Source organism: Erigeron canadensis, chromosome 6, assembly GCF_010389155.1.
Source record: "Erigeron canadensis isolate Cc75 chromosome 6, C_canadensis_v1, whole genome shotgun sequence".
NCBI lineage: Eukaryota > Viridiplantae > Streptophyta > Magnoliopsida > Asterales > Asteraceae > Erigeron > Erigeron canadensis.
Window position 1 is genome coordinate 9,777,151 of NC_057766.1, and position 26,723 is coordinate 9,803,873.

The 26,723-nt window shown below is 35.0% G+C and overlaps 2 protein-coding genes across 3 annotated transcripts; both read right to left on the reverse strand.

Annotated features, from left to right (window-relative positions):
- Positions 1 to 803: 803 nt before the first annotated feature.
- Positions 804 to 2,523, reverse strand: LOC122604283. Its single transcript, XM_043777170.1, has 3 exons — positions 1,802 to 2,523; positions 1,161 to 1,701; positions 804 to 1,088 (listed from the first exon to the last, which is right to left on the reverse strand). Exons 1-3 carry the CDS (start codon positions 2,521 to 2,523, stop codon positions 804 to 806), a joined length of 1,548 nt encoding a protein of 515 aa, XP_043633105.1.
- Positions 2,524 to 5,098: 2,575 nt separating this feature from the next.
- On the reverse strand, positions 5,099 to 16,394 carry LOC122602925 (serine/threonine-protein phosphatase BSL3-like). 2 transcript variants are annotated; one of them, XM_043775537.1, is made up of 21 exons: positions 15,625 to 16,394; positions 14,938 to 14,998; positions 14,745 to 14,823; positions 14,556 to 14,635; positions 14,363 to 14,457; positions 14,174 to 14,273; positions 12,014 to 12,083; positions 11,828 to 11,929; positions 11,633 to 11,714; positions 9,896 to 10,075; positions 9,064 to 9,334; positions 8,380 to 8,617; positions 8,128 to 8,298; positions 7,647 to 7,885; positions 7,409 to 7,493; positions 7,229 to 7,327; positions 6,937 to 7,136; positions 6,778 to 6,853; positions 6,545 to 6,680; positions 6,326 to 6,447; positions 5,099 to 5,669 (listed from the first exon to the last, which is right to left on the reverse strand). In XM_043775537.1, exons 1-21 carry the CDS (start codon positions 16,013 to 16,015, stop codon positions 5,586 to 5,588), a joined length of 2,961 nt encoding a protein of 986 aa, XP_043631472.1. In that variant the 5' UTR covers positions 16,016 to 16,394; the 3' UTR covers positions 5,099 to 5,585. The 2 variants fall into 2 exon arrangements, with proteins under 2 accessions (XP_043631472.1, XP_043631471.1); XM_043775536.1 differs by having other exon boundaries at positions 6,326 to 6,465; positions 15,625 to 16,393.
- Positions 16,395 to 26,723: the final 10,329 nt, after the last annotated feature.

Here is a 26,723-nt window from a genome sequence, read left to right on the forward strand (position 1 = left end):
GAAAAGGAAGGATCAAGGTGAGCCTGAGCAATTTGCTGACCTCCTTGTTGAGGAGGTTTAACCTGCTGAGCAGGTCTGAAATGTCGAGTCTCCAGAGGAGATTTTCCGGCTTGCTGTCCTTCTTGTTGAGAAGGTCTGACCCGCTGAACAGGTCTGAAGTGCTGGGAGAGAATGGTTCCCTTAGGGATATAAATAGAATTGGATTGCTGATAGCGAACATCAGCGAACCTAGTTCTCCTATTCATTAAATGACCATGCATGGCAGCCTTTCTGCCAGCATGTGAAGAATTTGAAGAGGAGGGTGAGAGCTGAGACGCAGGGCGTTCAGCAACTACAGAGGGAATGGAAGACTCAGCGGATTGACTGGCAGGTGCAGCTCGCTGAGGAGTACTGTAGTCATATGGAACAGAAACCTTGCTCCTTTTGAAAGGTTCAAATGCTTTAGACTGAACAGTTAGAAGCTGAGGAGCAATAGGTCTGTAACCATCACTTGAAGCATTTCCTTCAAAGGTTTGAGAAGGGGAATATTGAATTCTGCCTTCATTTGGCATCATATCAATGATTGGATGATCAGGAAAGATTGTTTTAGCAAAACTAGGAGAAGAATTAGTTTTAGTTTTGGTGGAAGACGAAGAAGTGCTGGGTAAGGATGAAACATTATCAAGTTCGGAGTGATAATCATTCTCTCCTTTGGTGAAGTAATACTTCATCATTTCTTCAGGAGAGGCAACAGCACTTGGAGGAATTCTTTCTTCAGCAGCAGGACTGTCACCAAAGTGATTGGTAACTAGGGCGGCAGTCTCTTAATCTCCACCAATGATGGCTTTGATTTGAGTAGGCATCAGCTTGTTGAAGATTTGGTCATGAAGCTTGGAGGCTTTAGACCATGAGATAACAATTTTTTCAAGGTCAACGACCTTATTTTTTAATTCTTCGTTTGATTTCTGAAGATTGTGATTAAGAAGTTTTTGAGACTCAAGCTCAACATGGACATTTCTCAGGTCCTTGAGCTTGTCATTTTTATTACTTAGCTCCGCACTTACTGAGTTAAGCTTAGTCTTAAGATCAGCACGAATTGATTCAACAAACTGAATGTCACAAGTAAGCTACTCAAAATTTTCTGACTTACTTTCTTCGGAAGCAGAAGAAAAATTGCATACCTTTTTGATAGTGACATTCACCCACTGACTGGAACAGACTTGATCTTTTGTCAGTGCTTGATCATCAGCAAGTGCCATAAGGCAGATGGCATCAACATATTCTTCCCCGTCAGCTTCAGATTCATCAGAGTCTGCCCAGTCATGTTGTTCAGCAACAAGACTCTTGGCAGGAAGCTTAGCTTCCTCAACGTCAGCCATCTTAGCACGAAGCTCGTAGTACTTCTTTTTGTATTCATCAGCAGGCTTGACTGAGGAGGGTCTTGCTGAAGAGAAAGAAGAGGGCTTCGCTGCCTGCAAGGATGGGATAGAAACATTGCATTCTTTTTTGTAATGGTCTTTCCGACCACATCTCCAACACTCTTCCTGCGATTTGTCAACCACTGGTTTTTGAGAGAAAGTCGATTTGCGACTATTCCATTTTTTGGAATATCTCTTACCAGCGATAAAGGCAAATTGCATGAAGTCTGAGAACATTTCTTGTCTCTCCTCAATATCGAGGTCATTGACAAGATCTTGTAGATGAGATGGGGTAGAAGAGCTGCTGTTGACATGAATGGAGTCAACTTCAGCAGAGACCAGGGCAAGAGGGTCATGAGAATAAGAAAACATTAGATAGAGAAGAAGAAGATGAGCCAGCATGCCTCTTGGATTCAGCTTTTGCTCTCAAGTTTTGAGCGAGGGCTCTCTCTTCAAATTGAAGAGTGCCATAAAGAGATTCCAAGTCATGCATCTTTAGCTGCTTAGTAGTATGGAGTATCTGTCTTAAACCTTGCCACTTAATTGGAAGGCTGTCAATGAACTTGTGGCATACTTCAAGTATATCATGCTCTATACCAGCATTTGTCATATCATTCAAAAGACACTTGAAGCGATTGTAAGTGCCATCCAGATTCTCATTTGGAAGAGAAAAGAATCCTTCATAGGCACGATTCAGATCTATCTTTTTAGCAGCAAGGACATCTTCCGTACCATCGAATCTGGTACAAAGATTGTCCCATACCTTTTTAGCAAAAGAAAGTTTAATGACAGATTTCATAATGTCATCAGGAAGTGTATTGATAATGAGGTTTCTTAATCTAGCGTCCAGATTAACAAGTCTGCGCTCGTCATCTGTCCATTGTACTTGTGGTTTAATAAGCTCAGTGACAATCTCAGGAGCATCAGTAGTGGCTCCTGGTGTCCTGGTGACCAGAATCGGTACATATGGACCCTTAGTTAAGATAGTCATTAAGTAAGGTTCAACTCCTACAATGTGCAGAAGCATTCTCTCCTTCCAAGATCCAAAGTCATGAGATTCGAATCTTGGAGGAATGGAGACATATCCAAAGTCTCTGGTATTAACCAGAGTAGGGACTGCAATCATAGAGAAAGATTTTAAGAAAAGAGCAGAAAAACAGAAAAAGCTTTGGATGTAGAAGAACAAAAGTAAAAAAAAATTGCAAACTTTTACTCAGATCGCTCTCAGCGACTTATATTATCTTCGAGTTAAAGGATAAGTTCAATGACTCAACAGAAATATTTAAAATAGTGAATATATATAAATCAGTGGTTGAGCACCAGCTTTACATGCTGAATGTCAAGTTCGGGACATGAGAAAAGCATTTTAAGGAATTTCACAAATAAAGTCCTGCAGTTAAGCAGGTTTGAGTCCTGTAGAGGGGGAAGAGTTTTATCACAATTAAATGTCGTGCTTTCGAACAGTTTAATTGGGGGTTTCTGCTCAACTGCTCTTACTAGATATTGATGGTAAGGGGTTCTCTAGCGTGAATCCAGTTAAGACAACGTAAGTTAAATCTCCTGTTGTGAGCAAATGATCCAAACCTTTCAAAAAAAAAAAGAGATGAGTAATTTCGGTAGATAGGGTTGGAAAATATTTCAAGGGTATATAGTGTGTGAATTGAGAAAGATTTAAAAGTTGAGGGTTAATTTGAGTATTTTAAAGATTAAAAATCAAAAAGGAAAAAACTAATTTGTTTTATAAAAGAGTAAAAATAAAGATTTTTATCATTTTGCATATATGTTATTGTATTTTTTATAAATTCAAAATAAACATGGGCCTAGTTATTACATGTGAACATTTACATGTAAGTTTTAAGACAACAATTAGTCCCATTATACACTTATACCCCTTCAATACTTTTGTATGTTTTAAAAAATAAGATTATAATTCATATCCATAAATAACAAGATGCAAATATCATCGACATCATCATTGTGGTCTATAGATAAAGATTCAACGTGAATATATTATCATGTTATGAAAAGAAACAGAAATGTGATGGCAAACGTCTATGTTGAAAGATGTAAGAATATAGCATCAGTTCTTTGGGGTCGTATGACAAATGGCACATGTAGACACTTTTGTAACACAAATGGAACTGCAACCGCAAATAATAACCAAAATTGCAAAGTTTTCAAATAAATATTGGAGCATGAACATTTCAATGCATTAAATGAAAACAACAAAACTAACAAGCTGAGTAGGTGACCAGAACAGCTAATAGATATCATAGTCTGAAGGATAAGCACCCAAACTGAAAATAATTTATCTTATATGAACATACTTCAAGGTGATTTGTTACAAAAAAACTCATATACGTATGTATCTATAATCTATTTGTCCATTCGTTCCAAACCATAGAATTATTTTTCGTCCACTTAAGTTATAGGATATGATAAACCAACTAGCTAGACTGGTGTTAAGGCATCATACTAGATCATTAAAACTGATATGTCGGTGCATCATATCATAGCAAAATCATGGAACATAACGCATCAAATAGCATGCACTGACTGGAGCTTAATCAGAAAAATAGAAGGGAATAAAATTATCAACATGAATACATCAAAAAGCCTGATAAAATAAACAATAGCATATAGCTACAGTTTAGAGAAAAAAAAAAAAAAAAAACTACAATTATCGTCCCAGTGAACTGTGATTTTTGCATGTTTCATCCTTTCGGTAAGTTAATTACGCTAGTCATCTTAGTCGTGGCTATGTACGTCCAAACAACTCTGTTAATTTTGTGTCGTTAAGGCCTCTTCCTATCATACCACTATCCTCACCCGTTTTCAAACTCATATTCGCTAGAATTCAATCAAAAGTATCACATTTATACAAATTTTGAAGATTCATTGTTTATATAAGTGAATAACAAAGTACATGGTGCAATTATGTGCCTATTGAAAGTTATATTAACATTTTAGGTCTTTAACAATAAAAATAAACGTTCCTAAAATTAATTTTCAACTACACGTATAACAGTTTATTGTGTCTTATTATTGTGCCTTATTCAATCCTTAGCCCTAAGAATAACGAACTTCTGGTAATACATACTGAGTATAATATTAATAATAGGGATAAGTATCCTGGAATGTAACAAACTTTGGACGAATGTCTATAATGGGAAATAACTAAAGTTTTGTATATTGTATGTAAACAATTTTAAAAAATGTTTATTGTATGTAAGAAAACATATGTGGCAACCATATAGAGGTGTCACTTGTCTGATTTTAATTGATTGAATACATTTTCTTACATACAATAAACATTATTTTTGAGTTGTTTACATACAATACACACAACTTTAGTTATTTTCTAATATAGACATTCGTTCAAAGTTTGTTAACATACTTATCCCCTAATACTAATACAGGGCCCATATTTGTACCATAAATTTTTATTAATCTATCAAACTGTAAAACTATATAACACGCAGTGTAAACATATAATGCATAATAGTGATAGATTTGTTAAAAGCTATGGTACGATACGATTCTCATACTATATCTGCTGTTGCTGTAATACCTGCAGTGTTGAATGTTGATTAATTATTTTTGCTTTATGGGCTTCCTTTTATTCTTACGCCCCACCTTATTTACTTGTCATGATCCACGTGAAAACACAGAGAATGTAAAACAATACAAACACACGAATATAACAGGTAACAATTGTTTGTTGAATGAACGGAAGTTATCCATCAAATTGCTTTTTCATCAAAGTGTTCGTTATCTTCACACGAATGTTACATTGTCCAACCAAAACCACAAAACACAACTTACACAAATCCATCGCCTCATGTGCTCTCTATGATTCAAACCATTACTTCTCTTCTTTTTTTAGTATGACTCATTCTAATTTTGAGAAAAAATATATATATATAAATAACAAAACCAATATTACATGAAACCTATTACATCATCAAAATTCATGTAAAACTAACCACAAAAACACCAGCACTACCCGCCGCTAACTGATAACCATAAGCTTAACTATCTTCGGTCAATCACAATGTACAAAGGTTGGATATCTCAAGAACGGTCTCCCGTGAGGTGCCAAAACAATTTAATAATTATGTGGACCAAGGAAGCGCACCACGTGTCTGAATCATAGCAAGGAGTAAGCAGCATGATAATAAAAGCAGCCTACATCCATGCAAGAGAGCCTCGATCATTAGTAACTTGTGGACGCCCCCTAGTTGGTGTTGGTGGCCTGTTTGCATTGAGCTCCTGCTCCCCCACAAGCACAATTTTACAAGTTAAAGAACTGTACAAGGTATTGCATGCTTGAATACAACTAAAGGTGTTAATTCCGACCCATTTATAACTGATTAGATATGAGATATATTTATATCATTAACATGCCAGATGGGTGACATTAAAAGGTTAGCATTTGATGGAACAGCAGAAAGGCGCCCAACTGGTTTCAAGTTTCACAAGATTATTTATTTCTAAGGATGCAAGCGAGCCGAGTTTTTGCAGAATAACTCAGCCTTGTCCAGCTTTTTTGAGTTCGAGCTCAAAGCCTCAAGCATAAATGGTGAGATCTTATCGAGCATTTAAGTTGATTTAGGATTATTACATAGACTGAAAATTTCCAAATGATGTTGAATTGTGTTATAGTTGACTAAAGTTGGTTTTTAAGATACAGTCAAGTTTTGTGTAAATTTTACATACTTGAAATGAATTTGGTAATCAAACAAAACTGTTTTGAATTAAGTTTGACTGTCAAGTATAACTTTTACACCGATATTTTTGACCGGCCCTATTGCAACATTCGCCATTCCGTCACAAACCAGAATTACCAGTGAACTAAATCCATATGTTATATTACCCTTCCTTTTGCCACAATCTATAAACATCCATAATGATAATAATTACAGTACCTGCATCCATGTATCTTCTATATGTCGTTCAGGTGAAGTTTCAGGGGATGAAAGTGCAGGTGGGAGTGGATGAATGAGTTTTGGAACCACTACAAGATCTCTACCCAATACCAATATTGCACCTGCGTTATTTGCAGTCCCTGCATGAAAAATTACCAAAAATTATTCCGAACACATACAGTCATCTGTCACAACCAGTATCAAGAACCCAAAAATTACCACAATAATTGGTGGCTGAGAAAAGAGTGATTAAATGTCCTTGGGCAAACCGCTCAAAGCCATCCATAACGCATTCATGTGCACGTACAATCAGTTGAAGATCATTGTTTTCGCAGAACTCCATCACGCGATCAGGCTGCATAAAGTATACACATGTCAGAAATTCTGCTCGGGTTTGGGATCTGGGCGATATGAAGCTGAACTTTAAAGTAGCTAAGAGGAAAAACACTCACCCCAAAAGTAACCAACCCAGGACCCCTGGCATTTGGTCTTAGTCCTTCCACACTATCGTTTTCTGTTGGGTCGGACCTATTCAATATAATAAGAATTAAACTTTTGACTGACAGAACAATTTGAGATATAGACGATTAACGGATTAGGAGAGCACCAACCAAAGCAAATCCATAAGAACTATTGAACCAGCTTCCATTGTAATTGGTCGTTGAAGATTTTCGATCTGCTCAATATGGTTAATTGACCTTCCAATCCCACCATGCATACAGATGATTTTTTTTTCAATTAGAGCTGCCAATGGCAACCAATTGAATAATTTGTTTATCCGGTGCCATACCCAAATTCCATCTCTCTCCCCCTGTTTCGGATATAAAGATTAAAATTTACATTGCTGAGAATGAATGATAATATAGTAACACAATGAAAGTGAAAGAAATGTGACAACATTACCATGCGCTCGATGCACTCAATTCGGAAGCCAAATAGTGCATTTATATCAGCAGCTTCATGATTCCCTCGAATTAAATGTACATTTTGTGGATACTCCACCTACAAGAAGAAATAAGTTGTATCACTAAGAATTTTGCTTCTCCAAATATAATACACAACAGCTAGAGAAACGAGCAATACCTTTAAAGCTAAAAGAAGACAAATAGTTTCCAAACTATGTTGTCCTCGATCAACATAATCTCCTAAGAAAAGATAATCGATATATCTGGTAAATATTGCATAAAATTAGCAAGAGATGGTAGGTGGATAGCTGTTGGTTACAATAAAGAGTATACTAATAATAATAATAATAATAATAATATGCACGAACACTTGACCAATATATAACTAAATAAAGTTAAGTAATATGATGACTTACGCTATGTCTCCAGCCGTTGATGGGGAGCCATACTCATCAAAAAGTCGCATGAGGTCTCCAAATTGCCCATGCAAATCACCAAATATCTTTATAGGGGCCCTGAGTTGTAGAACACTAGGTTCACTTGAAAATATTCTTTCAGAACAATCACAAAGATCAGCTATCTCATTGCAATCGAGAAAGAACTGTCGACGAACAGGAGGCTTCCACCCACGAGGCTTCAATAGGTGAGTTATTACCTGAAAGAACGTAACAGAAGAGACTTTAAAAGGGTTTTACAACACAAAAACAAAACTTCAAAGTAAACAGAACACGCAAAATGCACCGAACTCAACAAAAAGAAGCAGAATACCACAGATTACCGCATCATGGGTCACATATCAATACTCAATAATATTTCATAGAAATACAGGTGCACTTATACCGAACTCTATGTTGTGATTCAGTTTTATCATTAACATGCAACTTAATTCTTATTTACCTTTTTGGGCACACTGTTAATTGACATTTGTCGATCTAAAAGTTTCCTTGCTGCGGTCGCATTTTCTGGAGTTCCGTAGCTAACGCGCCTCCCTTCATTTTCAAATTGATCTATAGAAAGCTGTCTGACCATACCACCTAAAGCTCCACCAGTCTCTGCAGCTATTACTACCTGTAAATCCACGGTAATAATGTAAAAGTGATTTTTTAAAGCAAATTGCAAATTTGAGATAAGAATGCTTCTGATACTAACAGCTCGGTGATGCAATCGAACTCCAGTGGGAGCAGAGTTAATTACAGCATCAGGATCCGGTTTAATCAAAGAGGAAATTTGTTTCCCACTAGGAGTAGCCTCTGCGCCGCGATCCCTATCTGGTAGTTCGACTTCTCCATTTGACTGGCGTGCTTTCGCAGCAGCCAAGGCTGCAGTAATAGCCTCGGCTTCTGCTGCTGAAGCCTCCACCAAGTATTCAACTCCTTTGCTTAATCGCCTGCACAGTAAATAATGATCACGCTCCACATCAAATAACATACCCCCTTATAAAGGGAGCAAAACTAGCACGTTGAGGGAAAGTGGGCTGGAAACGGGTCTGGCAGGTATGGGTTAAAGGAGGTTGTTCTGGTATAGGTCAAGACAAACCAGCTTAGGTCAAGTTGGGTTGACCCACCAGCCCTTCTTTTATCCACTTATTTGACAAATAAAACTATAAATAAGCAAATATTTTATGTATGATTAAAAAACAATACTAATACAATAATAACAAAAGCCTTTATAAACAACGATATAGAAGGTTGGGTACGTTAAAAATAGAGCAGTACAAACTTTTAACCCATGAGATAAGCACAACCCAATTGACCCAACTATAAGTGAAAGGGGTGAAATTTGCTATCTGTATCATATGAATGATATAAAATGAAATTACAAATTGCAACCTACCGTGAGCCTTGAATCATGGCATTTTCGGTGCTGATATCTGTATACATGTCACCATTAACTGGAGGAGCTACAGGATTTCCAAGTACAACAGAACCATCAGGAGCTGCTTCAGTCTCCTGTCTTGTTCTATCATCAACAAAACCGTACGCTCCTGGTAACTTTCCTGCCTGTGCATTAGATAAAGCAGCAGCTGCTGCTGCATGTGATGCTGCAGAGGTCATTTCAGCTGCAGCAAGATCTTCAGAAACTAAAAGATCATCTAGCAACACCCCTGCAACAAGAAAATGCCATATTCTCAGCTTCCTGTCTGTGCATTACCTATGGTTGACCAATTCGCACATGGTAACTTCCAAAGTAAATCTCAGCTTGGTTTCACTGTGTGATTATGATTGGGAACAGAATCACAAATCTAACACAACTAAAGCCCAGCAGAAAGCAAGCAAAAAGATAGTACTATGCAATGCGCAAAAAAGAACTAAGGAGAGCAAGTGTGTCCATTCACATAAACAAATGCTAAAAGTCATCTTGATGGTGTCCAAGACTCCAAGTCACCGGCAAGAACATAATAACTACAAATGGCACACTTGATACGACATAGTAGTAGCTTGGACTTTTAGTTTTACAAACCATTGAGAGAATAAAGCTGTGGTTCTAAAAAAACTTATTTATATCACTCTTACACAATGGATAATATGCTGTTACAGATTCAGGATTAAGAACTCGTATGCTTTACTAATCCAGATATGAACCAACAAAAAGGCCAATTATATAATCAAGAATATATTATTTCTCTAATCACATGATACTTATAAAATGTAGGGTCTGATCTTACCTCCACGTAAACCACCATAAATGAATATTAAATCGCCAAAAGCCGCAGCAGCATGCCTACAACGTCTTGTCAATTCAACAGCAGCATCTCCACCAGCAGCATCGGCACTATATCTACCTGTCCGTGGAGTGGTGACAACTGATTTTGTATCGCACCATACTCCTGCTGCAGTGTCCAGAACTAAATAGAAAATAACAGGAAAAAATAAGTAAGAAACGTGGTAAGATAAAAAAAAACTTACATATATACGCCTGATGATATCATCATACAACTATTATTCTGCCTTCTTATTGGACTTCTACTTCTTTTAAGGTTACATGCGTAGTTTATATTTCCACCGACAAAATTGAGGTAAAATTTGTCACATCAACGTTGTACTACAGTCTACAGATAAAAGGGGCCTCCTTTTCCTTTCTGGATTTGCCACTATTGTAGATAGTTCAGTTTGTCCAACATTAATCAATGACTAGTAACTTTATATACTGATGTTGCAGGCACAAAAAGGCCGCATACAGAGAAGCATGGCTATTACTAGCATAATGAGTGCACAAGTAGATGGTATGAAGCCGACGCTAGACGAAATTTTCTGCAGTAAAACCTTGGAACTGGGTTCTTTGAGAACATTTGGTGTATTTAGTTTTATAACTATTATCTCAAGGAGTTCTTTGCCAAATACATAATAAGTCGGACCTTGATACAGAGTTTCACAATCCCAGAATATCCAGCAAAAACTCTAGTATTCCAGTATATGTTTTCTCCTTGCCCTCTATCTATCACTCACATCTTCGTTGATGCTGCCCAGGATTGTAAAACTCTGCCGACTCGGCCTAAAAATTTGACCGGATCTGTGACTAGGCGGTCAAAAAAGTCGAGTCAGGCTGACTCGGCTTAAAAATCAGCCAACGGGATCAGACTCGGGTCAACACAGATCAAACTCGGCCGGCTTGAGTTAAACTCAACTGACTTGGGTTAAACTCGGCTGACTCGGGTCAAAACTTTGGTCAAAGATTGTCAAAAAAAAATTGAATAAAATCCTAAATTGGTTTAAGTTTATGCTTCTAAACAATTAAGTTTGAACTTTGAAGTATTTTTTTTAGAACGGCATTCTATCCTACTCCTACTCCTACTCCTATATTACACGCATGCCTGGGATGAAACCCAAGACTCTTGAAAACCCCTATTAATACACCCCCACAAATGTGGGAAGAGGGACTCTAACCCAGGTGGATCCTCTCGAAGTCAAAGACCATACCAAAGTTTCTAAACAATCATGTGTAAGTTTGAAGTAGTATATTTAAAATTCTCTATAACATATTATTTCAAAAATTATTATTTCATATATAAAAAACCCAATCTGCCAATCTGAGTCCAAGTCTTCAAAAACTCCTGACTCCCACCCTTGTTGATCCCATCCTGAGTGACAAGTTCCCCAACCTTTATGTGCCTTCTTATCATTCATCCTCTAGTTGATAATTCTGGAGGACATTTCTATATTGCCACTATTTTATAGTTTAATTCAAATCAACTGATTGTACAAAGAAGAAAACATAAGAAAAAAAAATGATGTCTTGTGCATCTCCAACAAAGAACCGTTTATGAAAAGCAGCAATATGAATCAACTCTAAGAATACTGTTCTATTTGATACTTCCTTTTGGGTTGTTAAAAAGATGAATGGCTCATACATCGGCACCTTAATGTATAGACAACACTATTTCAAAAGAATTATACTACCATACCTGCTACACTGGATGAGTCTTCAACCATTCGTCCACCACCAAGTGCCCCTCCAGAAACATGGAGCCGAGCATTCACAAAAACCTAGAACAATGGAATGAAATTAACCAGTTTTAGCCCTTTCTGCATTTGCACTTTTTTTGAGATAGATAGAAGGGAAAAGAAAGTCAATGATAACTACTGTTATAATAACAGACCGCAGCATGTTGATAACGAGGAGATGGTGAGACACCAGGAGCAATTGCCCATTCCCAGCGACCATCTCTATGTTTTGCGAGTCCATAGGCACTTGCCAGAGGCTACAGAATAAAGCAAGTCATATTGATGACAAGAGTAACTGGTTTTAAGAATGTGAGTGCATGCACTTAATATATCTCACTCACCACACTGTTTGCATCCCGACCCCCACAGAGCAATAGAAGACCATCAGAGCGTGCACTTGCGGTGGCATACCTTTATAAAAGTCAGAAAATCAAATGAGGATGTCCGTAAGAATATATTCACATGAGAAAACCAATACATGGAATAGCACTGAACATATAAAAAGTGGTACAAACTTTAGTTTCAGTGATCCGGGTTCTAATTTAGCTATGAAACCATCCATCTTAAAAACTTAAATGAGGGCAAGACAATAATTAAGTTAAATAGCAAGCTTTTGCTAATATAACCATGGTACATAACATAACTTGAAAGACATCTCAACCATCACATATCAGTCATCTTCCGCTAAGATTAAGAAAACATACTAATTATAGGATAGAAGATTACTGTATATCAAAAACATACTAAGTATTCATAAATCATACAGAAAACTAGGGTAACTATTTCAGTTAACCACTCTAGAGTTAGAAGTCATTAACTAAAACATATCTAGAGTTCTTGAGAGAGATATTAAAGAATTCAATTACAATAAATAAGCATATCTGGTAAAACTGGATCATATATCAACCCAAATTTGAAAATAATTACGTATGATACACCTAAGGACTAGAAGCAACTACCTTATTATAAAAACCATCACCAAGGAGCTCATAAGCAACATTTTGGGGAAGAAGCCTTTAAGTTAAAGCTGGTTCAATCGCGAAATTAAATGTTCCATAAGATAAGCATCAACTCAAGCAGCCAGCTAACTTGTAGTCAGTAATCAGCCTAGCAGGGAGTACTGATGAAGTACTCGGATTGGAATTTTACATATATATTTCAAAATTATAGGTACGACATGTTCATATTTCATAGGACCATAAATTGAACATTCCAAGGTTCATATATAAACATAATTCTTCTTGGGACCCCAAATATATGTTTAGAAACGCTAAAACAATTGTTCAAATACTTCAAACTGATCTTTAATCGAATTTGCCAGAGTTAACACCATGTTTTAAGCGAGTTTTCACCAAGTTTAATCAAACTAACTATTTTGGCCAATTCAGCCTAACTCGCCTTGGTCACTGACCTTGTACCGAGTAATCCCCAATTACTCGGTCCCTAACCCGATTTTACAATATTCTACTCAATGTATAGTTATTAAGGTATCTACAAGTCCTATGAGATACACATTCATGAAGTAAGCAAAACACAATAACACTTACCTGGTACAACATTTATCATGTTGAAAGCATGGAAGAGATCTTTTTATCAAACAATTTATAAATAATGGATGAATGACAGATCAGACAAAAGAATAAGAAAAAAAATGCTTATTCACCATAAGAGGTACCAAATGATTCAACTTAAAATTACATATATTGACAGCTATATAGGCTGCAGTGCAAACATATGATCTAATATGTACAAAGACTTTAAGCAAAAACATATTGTAATCTTGTCCAGACTCCAGCCATTGAACTATAAACATGGTTATTGACATAATAATGTAGATACTGAAAAGTTGATATGTCCAATCTGAATAAACAAGTAGCTGTGCCAAATTATTTTAAGCCAAAATGAATGAGGCACTTGGTTTGTTGAAGAATAAATTAATGTAATGGTAATAGTCATGGAAGCAAATGATGGGGAATGGTAACTGGTATTCCGATGTTATTAACTGGTTCATGACAAATTAAACACATATATAGTTGACTCATTCTTATCTATGTAAATAAATATCACTGCACATAAGAAAAGTGTATCGAAGCAAGCATCATCCATCCATTCCTAATGGTATGTGCATAGTAATGCACATAAGGAGAGGAGGAAAAGATGAAAGTTGTGCAAATAGAGAGCGAGATTTAAAAAAAAGGAAGCAATAGAAAGAGGGATAGAATGTAGGAAATAGGAAGATCCACTGTCCACTACCCAACTCATAACCATCAAATTAATTGGAAATCGGGATTTACCCAGTTTGGAGAAAAAGGTCCATTCCACTATAACAAACCAACCAATTTTAGTTACTTTCATTCCTATTCCCTACTCCTTAAAACCTCCAAATGAGCAACCTAGTAATTTCAAGTTTCAAGTAACTGGAACATGCGCCTTATATGCATACATTTCAGAAGATAATAGCAATGATAAGATAACTTGAAAAGGAAAATCGAATGCCATACATGCATGGTGGTGGACCTTCGCCTTCTGGCTCTAACTTCCGCCATTCGTATGGCTTGGCAGCCGTATCCAAGGCCCATACATCAGCTAGAGGCCGCTTTCCTGATAATAAGACACAGTCATTGTTCTTTGTAAAGAAAATAGACCATACAAAACAAAACCAATGGAAACAAACACTAGAAGTAACTGACCATCATTTCCACCAATTGCCATAAGATATCGTTGCCCCACTAAAGCCATGACATGCCCGTATCTTGGGCCCGGGCCAGGGCCTTGGACCACCACTCTACAATAAAAAAGCATTTATGTCACTACATTTGCACAAGCATAATTTCCAGCATAACAGCCACAAAAGTCAAGAGTAACATTCTTCAAATTTTGTACCTATGCCATCGGGGCCGTTGTTGTGTAAGGTCAAGAACATGAAGATCCTCAGCAGACAAACCAGCTGGACCAATGCCACCCTGAAGTGGTATAAACAAGGGTATTAAGATGGTGTATATTTAGATTAACATGAGCGGTAAAAGGAGCAGCAACAAACAGATATGCTTTTGAGCTATTGAACTATCAAACCTGAATAACCACCATTGTACCCACAGCAGTTGCCACATGAGCTGCCCTTGGTGTAGGTGGTTCTCCAAAGGGAGTTATTCTGAAAAAAGAAAAATGGAAGCTCGTTGACTAAATAATTAAAGCATTAGACAAATGATCAAGAAGTTCATGAGCAAGAAAAAAAATGGAACTTAGCATTAAAAAACCATCTCACCTAGACCATTTATTTGTCAATACATCATAACAATGCACGTCAGCCGTGGCACCTGACAAACCTGAGATAAAAATAGCAACTTGTTACAAGTTTGCAAAAAATCAAATATTTAGATACATACAAGGAATGCCGCATTAATGACAAAATGTCAAAATTTACTTGGCAAAGTTCCTTTCATACTTTCATGTGAAACCAAATTTGTTATTAAAAACTAAAAAGGCAATGCACCACCCAAATTCAGAATTCATGGTACAATCCTCATAGATTTTAAAAGTGGAGAACCATGCAGCACTATATCATCATACTCAATATAAACAATGGATTGCAACATCTACATACTGATATAAAGTACAAATTTATTAGAGCAACAAACACATCATTACTAGAATACTAACATTTGCATTTTTAGCAATAGAAATTATATGTAGCAAAGTTCGTTTGAGTTTGACACTTGATTTCTTGATATGGGTATTCACAGCCTATGCACTTAATCTATAATTAAACCTCCTCTAAGAACAAGTTGTAAGACACTTCAGTCAACTTTCATTTACTTAAAAAAAATCCTGAATTAGTAAACTCCCAAAAAACCAATCTCCACCCTAGTCAACTACTTCAACTAGTAAAGTAACATAACATAGAGAATAAATGCACAACAAATAAGCATTCAAGAAAACAAAAAATACATACGTATTCCGGCACCTCCTGCAGAAGTCGGAGTTCCAGTCCCAGCATTCGCAGAGTTTCCCTCTAGAGCCGTTGCACCACCAAACAATATCAACCTCGGTCCAATATAACTCGGCGTTCCTTCCTCTCCAACAGCCGCCACCGCTGTCAAAGTATGCCCACACCTCGGTCCAGGACCATCTTCCTTCTTTTCTAGTATAGCATTCACCACAGTATAATTAGGCGCAAGCCTCGGACCTCCCCCTACACTACCACTAGTCTGCTGAACTTCTCCACCATCCTCTGCAACAACCCTACTACCATCTACCCCCTCTTCCGGCCGCCCAACGCCATTACTCTCGACACCGTTATCGGCAGCATCCGGAGACGACACCATTGTCGAATCCACATCCATTTCTCATAAATTTGAAACCTTTAAATTACTTAAATTTCAATCAAAAACCCTAATTTCAACTTACTTTACACATATAGAAACCCTAGATTCTATCCTGATTAGAGATTCAATACAACATACAAAACTAAAAACAGAAAATATAATAATCAAACTCAAAATTCTCAAGATTACCGCTTTTTACTGTCTTTTGTTTTATCTATCTGCCTCTATATAGATATAGATATAGATATTGTGTGTGTGTGTGTGTGTGTGTTAGATTGTATAAGTATCAAGGAAGAATAAGGGAGACTTAAAATGAAGTGATGGATGGAATCAATGTAGTCAATGATTGACTGGGTATAATGATAGCCGGCTGATATTATCAATCAATCAATCAAAGTTTAAAATGAAGAGAGCATGCTACTGCTTTTTTAGTATGCTACGAGTACAATTTTTCCCCTCAAATTTCGTTTAAAGTGTTCACGCGCCACCACGTGGCTAATGATATACAGCAATCTTCTATCGTAAAAAAATTTGGCAAGTAATTAACCCCAATATTGGGTTTAGGCATAGAATAGAGGTCAAAACTCGGTCTGACATGTATAAACTTGAAACCCATCAATACAATAAAATCTAACCATTGACCCGACTCGTTACCTTATCAGGTGGGTCAGTTTAACCGGGTTCAGTTTGATTTTAAGGTTTAATGAATATTTGTTCATCACATGTCAAAACCTGATCCAATCTGCTAGACCCGAAACTAAGCAGTGCAACAAAATCCAACCCGTGACTCGGCTCATTACCTTGTCAAATGGAACGGTTCGGATCGGGTTCGGGCAGCTTAGGCCAGGTCTCGAGTTTTCAGGTTCGGTTCGGGCGGCTTAGGTCGGGTCTCGAGTTTTCGGGTCATATGCTCATCCCTAATCAGGTTATTAATAATTTATGAGGGCATGTTTGATAGGGGGAGTTCATGTTAGGGAAAAGGAAATGTAATGATTACTTTTATTTGGTAAAGAGAGTTAAAAGTAAAGAAATGAAGATAAAGAGAGTTTAACTTTTCAAAGAATGTATTAATATGTATTGTGATTTTTGACAAAGAAATCCATTTCTCAACATTTTGAATATGAGAGACACACAGCCTTTTCTCGAGTGTTTTTATAAAAGAAGGGGAAAAAAGAAAAAAAAAATGAATGGAAGAGAAGGAATAAACTTTCCTTTCTTCCAAATCATCTCAAAAATGGAGGAAAATATTTTAAACTAAATCTATCGATTTCTTCCTTCCAATTGTTTTCTTTTCTTTTCTCTTCTTCTTTTAAATAAAACTCAATAACATAATTTTTTTTTTAAATCTTCACTATTATTTTTTTTCCCTTTAAGAAAAAACTTAAAAACATAGCCATAGAGATTATGATGGTATTTAAGCCATGACATGTGCTTTTCACATGCTAACAAAAAAAAAGCAGTACACCATCCATTTATCCTCACAATTAAAGTTCATATTTATCCTCAGAGGTATCAAATCATCATCCATTTCATATTATATACTTTTAAGTTGTATGTTTCAAGTCTTCCACCATCAAGCTTTTAAGTTTGTATGCTAATTTCATTCTTTTTCGGCTAGATCTCAAACAGTACACCATATTAAAGCTTAAAAATAATAATAATAATTGCATTTAATTGTGGTATCTTATTGAGATTTCAAACTACCATATTCATGTCTTAATAATTTTAATTATACTAGAGTGAAGGTCCGTGCGATGCACAGCCGGGCTTATTCACTCGTTAGATGTCTGCCATTTCTATAAAAATTGTAGAACTACATGTAGCATAAATTTTAACAATACACCAGGTACAAAAAAGGAGTCATTTAATTATTGGGTATATAAAGTTATGATAAAATATCATCAATCAAAACCATTGTAAAGGCGAGCAAAATTGATTTATGGTTATATAATTCATAGGAAAACAGTGATGAGAAAACAACCTGCTGCATTGTTTTTCCAAATCATCAGGTGCACACTAAATTGATTAAACATGAGTTTAACCACTAATATTTATCTATTTTCATGAAAACAAAAAAAAATTAGTATTGTACAAATAAAAAAAATGACAAAGGATGTGTCATTCACACCAATTTTTCTACATTCGCGAAATTAAGACAATTCAAAAATGCATTATTTAATATAGGCTATGCAGGTAATAGATAACGATTATCACCCTTGACAATTTCATTAACAATCTGCAGATGCCCTATGAGTTCATTGACGTTAGTTGGGACTAGAGTTGCTACATCCTGAAAAGCAAATGATGCACCACCGATCAGGTTTCAAAGACCATGTATCCTAAATATTTAGAACAGAAAATCAAAGTTTAAAGTACCAACTCCATAGAAGAAATAGATAGATAACCTTTGAGGACCACTTTGGAAAGGCGGACTTAAAGTCAGGCAGAGAAGTCACACCGCGGCAAGTATCTTCTGTCGGGGTTCCCATGATTCTACAAGTAATGAAAGATATGAATGAGTGTAGATACTCATGGACTCTTGATGAGAGGTTGATCCACTCTTTACTAACCATTGTAATAATATAAGCAACCATTGACCTCATTTATTAAAACCAACGGCGGTAAATACGGATACAATCATTCTAACCGAAGATCTGATGGAATTAGATGATCTTTTTGCATGGAGAAAGTATGGAATATCTTCTGATAACACGGAATAGGAGAGTTCCCTTTAATTACTATATATAAATTTAGTTTAAGCAAGAAATGTATTGAACAAATCGACAGGTGTTCAAAGTGTATTTCAACTTATAGCATATAAAACGCCTTTTAGACCATTTTGTTTAATGATTAGACTTATTGAAAAACGTAGTTTTTCAAATCATATTTGACACTCTAACTATTTATCAAAAATATCCGGAAAGAAGTGTTTCGTGCCAGCCCGACCTGTTTCAACCAATACTTTTTTGACCCGTCCTATTTAGCTATATACAGCTAGCTTGAGCCAGGACCCACCCATTGTGCCATATCTACTATAGAGGCATCCCACATGCATACAATAAGTATTAAAATAAATCTATTTGTATATAGAATGTTTAAAGAATGAATTCATTATAAAATGCCTAAAATATGTGGGTTGTCATACTTGGATATGACAGAAAGCTTCTGGTTTGGTAGCCATTGTATATATTCAGCCATCTAAGTATATGACACAGGAGACAAGCTTTTAACTAACCTAAGAACCGGATGACTGTAGTGCTATTTACTATTTTTAATAGGGGAATTCAAAGAGTATAATCACCTGGATTTGAATTCAGCAGGCAGTCAAGTTATCGATCTTGTAGTCTTGGCCGGTCAACAACGAAAGGAAGCAGTGTGGTAGTTTTTGTAATGTCATACAATGCAAGTGTGATGTCATACAATGCAAGAGGTCGTCCAGAGTAAGCAATATTTACACACCTTGATGCTATTATACATATTCAAATTAATGACTCATTACTTGTCAGATATAATTTAAAACAGGTCAAAGACCAACTCAATCCACATACACAAATTCACTTATCTACAATGTCCTGACCTTTCCAAAACGGGGGGCAGAACATAGCCATCACCCAAGTCATCCTGCAAAGACCATACAGAGCCAAAAGATTAAGCAAAGATACTTCGCGGGCGAGGTACATGTGCAAAACTGAATATATACCTGGTTTTGCTCGTCCAACGGTGACTTTGTTGTCCCATTAACTAACTTTTCCCATCAAACGGCACCACAACAACATTCGCGCTTTCATATCTAATGCCATTTGCAAGCCAAGTTCTGTTTTAAATTCTTTTAAAAGGGGCGGGGGCCATATTAACTTATTAAGTATTGGACGGGAAAACTGTAATGACCAAGCAAGAGAAATTGTTAAACAAATATTATTTGGTAACTTTAAAACCTAAGAGTACTAAATCGTGACCTTGCGTGACTATGGGATTACATATGGACTCTACTGGAAACTAAAACAGCGAGTGGACGATACTTGCTGCTATAAGAATTGAAGTACGCCTACTAACCTATGTAGCTTAAAAACTTTTACCAATTAAAAGTTGGAACTTATTCTATCCACTCAAAAACATAATCAACAATCCAGAAAGACGGAAGAGAAAGGTAAAAAAGAATATACTAAAAAGATGAAATAACATAAAAAGATAGAGGGAGAAGAGACCGGTGGAACCAGTGGGTGGCTGGCCGGAAGGATGGTGGCGGTGACTGGTGTGTGTCAATATTGCCTACTCACCCTTTTTCATTGTTGCAACTGCTCGATCTCAGCCAACAATCACTAATTCTGCAGCCACAAAACATTATTGTTTTATGTTACGAAATAATTTAGAGGTTGGGTTGGTGCTTGCCAAGCTTGCCCATATGTGAAATCTGAAAACTTGCAACTAACATCTTAAATCCGAAACTAAAATACGAAATTGAAAGAGGAAAGATATATAAAGACGCAACTGCTAAAAGATATATAAACACACACACCTGCTTCATTAGACCGGTGAATGCATCCATTAATAGACCAAAGCCAATAACTGCCATTCCAGCAACATGGGAAACTGAATTTTTGATATAAAATAATATCTAACACTAAAAAAATATAATCATATCATTTCAAACAATATCAATATTCGTATACCCTTTTACATTATTTAATACTTTCACCCTATATTGTTTGTACATCAATAAAAGAGATTATACATTTGAAACTATATCTCAAAGGAATGAATGGTTCTCCTATTCAGTTTCTCTTATTTCCAATTTCTATAATCAATTTCAATCAACATAATCAAGGCAATCAGCCTGGGACAATAATCTCAGCAAAAGGGCTTAAAAAAGAAACCTGATTGGTAATATACATATAAACAATGGATACATAGCACACCTTACCAAGCAAAATCTCCTATCGACTTTCTGTTTGCAACTTCATTCTCCAGTAGAAACATTGTATGAACTGTCAGCGGTCCCTCGTAAAGGTGTTGGAACAGTGATAGCATACATTTTGATGACAAAAATAACTTTTAAACATCCGGTAAAAATAACACACATTACTTATTGTGTGTATAAGCAAACAATACCAATAATAACATACTGTTTGATGACAAAAATAGTGAACTTCTCTAACCTGCAATGTATATATAAAACACATAAATTTTTAAAGAAAATGATTAGAAGAAATCGAATTATACAAATGAAAGGTCTCCTTTAGACTTTCCATCAAACACCTGGTGTGCATATATAAGATAAATAATGTTTAAAAACAAACATTTCAGAACATACTAATATTTGAAAAAGGAATGACTTAATTGAGAAGAAGAAATACTGGGGTTTTTATAAACAAATATGGTAGCCTCATGTAACAACTTATCCTTTTCATTGGGGATTTAGGAAACCCAATAACGATTGATGAAGAACGAAACTAAAGCTTCAATCAGAGTTGAAAACCTGCTGGACGATCATATAAACAAATAATAGTTAGAACCGATTAATATGGTAAAATCTGAAGCAACCAAAACAAACACACATATACACACAAAATCTAAAAGGGAGATGAGGATTAAATGGTGGTTGAGGGAAAAAAAATGTTGAGGGGGAGATATACAAAGAACGTACTGATGATTACCTTTTTAGATGCCATAGCAGTTTCTAACCATCATTACTATACATAATGAATGACTCAATCAATGAATCATTCATTTTCAACTTCTTCAATAAATCAACCGTTCTTTACCTTATTAATTCGTACAAAGAATACCTTTCGGTTGAGACATTGAACGGGCATCGATCAAGGAAAGAAAGGAAGAGGACATGAAAAGGGTTTTTTTTGTTTTAATTAAGGTAAAGAAAGAAGAGGAAATACCCGCCGAATATATAAATATTTTTTTAAGTTAGTTTCGATTCAGACTTAATGGAAGCAATTTTAATCAATAAATCGTTGGACTTTCAATCCCGGAAAATACCTTGAGATGAGAAACCCAAGACTCGTACCCGAGACCTTAGGGAAACTCACTTCCGGGACCCATATAATGGATTTAGAAGATACCCCTCGTCAACCCATCTAAATGGAATTGGTTAAATACTCACTTAATATAACTTGAATATAACGCAACCAACCCTTCATATAAGATCATTTATTTGCCCACAATAATATTTTGCATGTGTTATTCCTAAATATAAACCTATTAATGCATTTACACACATAACACATATATCTCATTTTCGGGTAAACAAAACCAACCATATCATTTACCACATAACATTAGCCTCATATGAATGCAAAATACAGATTCTAATAAACAAAACCACAAATAAATATAAATATGTATTATAATAAACAAAAGTAATTAACATAGTAATTAACCCTATTAAGTACAATCGATAAATCGTCAATAATACGTCAATTTTTCCACTTGCTTGATAGAACTTTTAGATATATATAGATATATATTGCTATCACAACTAAGAAAAAAAAAATAAAGTCATCTAAATTCACTAGCAAATTCATCTTGGCCGTTCAAACTAAAATTCAAAGTATTCAAACTAAATAGTCAAACTACTAGTAATAAAGATGGTGTATAGTGTATACATGCATATAGATATAGTTTGCAGCTAATTCGTACCAAACAGAACTATATTTTTAACAATGTAATCTTGCTATAATTTTTACATACATATAGTTAGCTTATTAACACGTACAACAATATATAGACATTGCCTAAAGGGGTAATTCATGCCTAACATAGTCAACATTTATGATTAATAAGAAAGTTTTCAAATGTTATAAAGATTTTACTAACAATGTAATTTTCTAGATTTTATCCAAGGTCTTGAGTTCGATCTTTATAGATGAAAAGTCTTGGGATTTTTCCTCGAATACTTGTAACGGTCCATGGTCAACATCTCGTTGTCTATGGGCATTATACGGTAAAGTTTCTGTGATGTCGTATTCTGACTGAATGCTCGAAAAAAACAATGTAATCTTGCTATAAATTATACATACACATATGTAGCTAATTAACACAAAAGGGTAATCCATACCTAACACAATCATCATTTATGATTAATAAAAAAATTCAAAATTCAAATGTTACGAAGATTTATTAACAATTATGAAATAGGTTATGTTTTCTACTCATATATCTTCGTCTTTCATATTAAATTATTTCATTTCAGTTAGAATGACTATATGAATTTGCCATTATATATATAACAATCCGAATTATAACTACTACAGTGCAGCTTGGTTGGCGTGATTGTCGGCTTAGTTAGCTTAGTTGGACAAGGTACAACTTATACTGCATGGATCACAACTTCTGCATCATAGTATTGGTACAACTTTTCTGGTACATGCCAAATCTCTGCACAAATGTATAAACATAAAGTACAACTTTATTTTTCAATTCATCATCAAGAACAACAAAATTGTCATCAGCAGTGGTTGAACACTTGAACGGGATAAACAATGTTTCGGCCTAAACATAGGTGTTGGATAACAACAGCTGAGGTGGCGGAAGACTTTTTGTTTAATCAAACCTAAAAAAATAAATGTTAAATAAGATGATGTTGTTTAATCAAAGTGATAAGATAACAAATTTCTAATACAAAGCAACAACATAAAACACAACAACATCATACCTGTTGTGACGTTGCGTTTCCGTTGTCATAAATACTATCGGGAAGTTTTTTTTGGCTTGCTCTCCATAATCTTTCATTTTTTTGATAGTCACTCAAAAGTAAAAGCATTCTAGATATGTAGTTCTATCTTTTCTCACTAATTTTCTAGCTCTAAATTTCTATATATCTAATATATATGTATGTATATATATAAATCCATGCTCTTGATTGATGATTTGAAATCGTCGCCGTTGTCCCTCCTCCCATCACTGCCACCGCCGTCCCTTCTCTACTTGCCACCGTAACGTTGTCCTCCTTAATTCATCAACGTCACTGTTGGATTTTTTGGTGAGTCGAGGTCACTCTTGGGCTGAACATTCAAGTGTAGATAGATAGTTTTTAGACTTTTCATGCTCTTGATTAACAAGTTTTGTAGGGGTTTCATATATTGTTTGTATATAAGTGGTGAATTTGGATCCGATGGTTTTTAGAGTCTAGATACAAAAATGAATTTAAACGTGATGTTGGATTACATCTTTAAAACCCATCCTTTTTATCCAATATTGTTTGTGTAGGTAGGGATGAAGAAAGGACATATACAGTGATTTTATAAAAATGATAAACCAACCCACAGATAAAGTCAATGGTTTTACATGTTGATGTAGCTAAGTGTAAGGTGGGGAGGAATATTACTCCACGTGGAGTAAAAACAAATACTTAATTTTCATTATTAACATTTTGACAACTTTTATTACATTGAAAACTACTTTTTAGTTGGGAAATAAAAAATTTGCAAAAACATAAAAGAGAGCTCATTTAATTAAACTAAAGAAGTTGCATATGAATTTTTAACAAGTTTCAAATAATTAAAAGTTGTAATAAAATAAAACGAAATAAATAAATTAGATAATATGAAATAGTGATATCAATATAAAATACATATTAGCATCGTACCCGCGCAATGCGACAACAGTGTCATGACGACGATGAATGGGGATTCAATTCATTAAGATTAGTTTGCTTCATATGTATGTCTAATTTTTCTTGACTTTTAACATGAAGTTATAATTTTTATATAATAATATAGAAGTATAGATAAAACAAAAGAAGTTAAGGGTATATAAAGCGTTATGCATGCACTTTGATATGAGTCTTTATGACGTGCACAAAACTGACGAGAAACGCGTAAAAACTTCGGCCCTGGGCATCGCCAGAGAAATTCAACTAGTCTATACTATTACGCAATTTTAAATATTAAAATAACCACAAGGATGATGATAATTACAATAATGTCATTGCTAACGTTTCTAAACCACAATTTTGGCATATTAAAGGTGATTATTTTATAGAGAGAGAAGGGATGCAAATAATTAAAAAATAATCTATTTAACCAAGTGTGATTTTGTTTATCTTAATTGAAAAAGTATTTCCATAATCATTGATCCTACTTTTAATATATAATAACTATAGATTATGAAGATACCATATGACTTGTCAAAAATCATTTTGAATTTTTATAATAGTTTATTTGACTTAGTAGCTTTTCAATATTGCATCTACGCATTTTTAATATGTATTGATCAAAAACAACTTTGTCTATTGGAGGATATGAACCTATGAAAGGAATATTTGGAAGTCAGGATTAGTGTTGCGAACATGATAGATATTTTACCTTCTACTCAGGGTTTTAGGGGTGGTTTCTTGCCAACTAGGGGACCTTGGCTACCTTATTAGTATCCTATTTGGGCTCGTCGAACCGTATGCTCTCTGCGTTATCTGCTTATATGTATGTATGCCTACACGATGTTATTCTTATACGTCTCTATGACTTGTTGGGAGGGGATAATGAGAGTTTTGAACCTATCAATCTTTATACTTGCTATCGTCATTTATGTTTAGTATTTATGCATTGTGATTATAGGTTTTTATGTTTTTGTTTATCGTCATTTATGTTAACATCATTTAGTTATATGTTCTCCCCACAAATCTTAAAATTCATGAGAGGATATTTTACATATATAAATTTTTGAGTGCATCACCATGATGATCATATAACATTTTTCCTTTGTTTAATATGTTTATGTTTATATATTTTCTGTTTTGTTTGATATGCTTTATGAATGTTGCTAGTATATATGTTTTTTTTTATTCTTCTCCACAACAAATTAATACTCGATTAATAAAGGTAAAACTGTTAACATTTTCATGTTAATGTTGAAAGTAATATACTCACTTTTTTTTAATGTTTTTTTTCAAACAATCAGTCGGGACACGACACTAAGGAAACCTTACCGTATAATGGTGAATACTTGCACATACCCTAGACAATGAAATGTTGACTATAGGCCGTTACGAACAGTGGCAGAACCAGAAACGAAAGTGACCGGTAGCACTTTTTTCCACTAGTCTTGTATCGACATAAAGTAACGATAAAAATGATAACGACTAAATTGTTACGATTTTTAGCATTTTTTAAAATTATTTTTGGCTACTTAAAATGAATTTTAAGAATTTTTTGACACTTTTGGTAGTTTTTATTTATCATTTAGTTGTACAGATACACTTTTTTAAGTTTTATTGATAAAAAAATATTTCAAAAGCTTAAAGTTGGTTACATTGACCGGTATCCTATATTTATTTGACCAGTAGCACAAATAAAAAATGCATCCTTTTTCGAAAAATTTAAACTACATGGATTTAACCGACCCGTAGACTAGCATACCCCTATGTCCAATACCGCCCTTAATTACAAGTATTTGGAGAAAAAAACCAAAACTTGTCGTATCTATATATCGCACTCATGGATATAACATGGGAGTGCCGAGTGCGTCTAATCAATTGGATTATTCATCACTTTTTTAAGTTTGTTTTTTTTTAAGGCATACCCGGTAAATTTTTGAAGTAAAAAGTAAAATTGTACGTTCCTTTTTGACGAGCCCCCTTTTTATTTAGGTTTAAGCTGCCAATTTCTCCTTTTCAACCTTTGCTGTTTCACTCTTTCTTCTTCATTCATATATATCATATCATTCATATTCATATTCATATTCATATTCATATTCATATATATATCGACAACAAAAA

What these genes read in the sequence shown, in the direction of transcription:
- LOC122604283 (XM_043777170.1), bottom strand. Translation starts at nt 2,523, where the DNA reads ATGATTGCAGTCCCTACTCTGGTTAATACCAGAGACTTTGGATATGTC. An exon ending in GCAAAAGCTGAATCCAAGAG is followed by an intron (nt 1,702 to 1,801) that starts GCATGCTGGCTC and finishes TCATGTCAACAG; the next exon opens with CAGCTCTTCTACCCCATCTC. An exon ending in TGAATGTCACTATCAAAAAG is followed by an intron (nt 1,089 to 1,160) that starts GTATGCAATTTT and finishes TGTGACATTCAG; the next exon opens with TTTGTTGAATCAATTCGTGC.
- LOC122602925 (XM_043775536.1), bottom strand. Translation starts at nt 16,015, where the DNA reads ATGGATGTGGATTCGACAATGGTGTCGTCTCCGGATGCTGCCGATAAC. An exon ending in TTCGATTGCATCACCGAGCT is followed by an intron (nt 8,299 to 8,379) that starts GTTAGTATCAGA and finishes GTGGATTTACAG; the next exon opens with GTAGTAATAGCTGCAGAGAC. An exon ending in TAGAAGATACATGGATGCAG is followed by an intron (nt 5,670 to 6,325) that starts GTACTGTAATTA and finishes GTGGGGGAGCAG; the next exon opens with GAGCTCAATGCAAACAGGCC.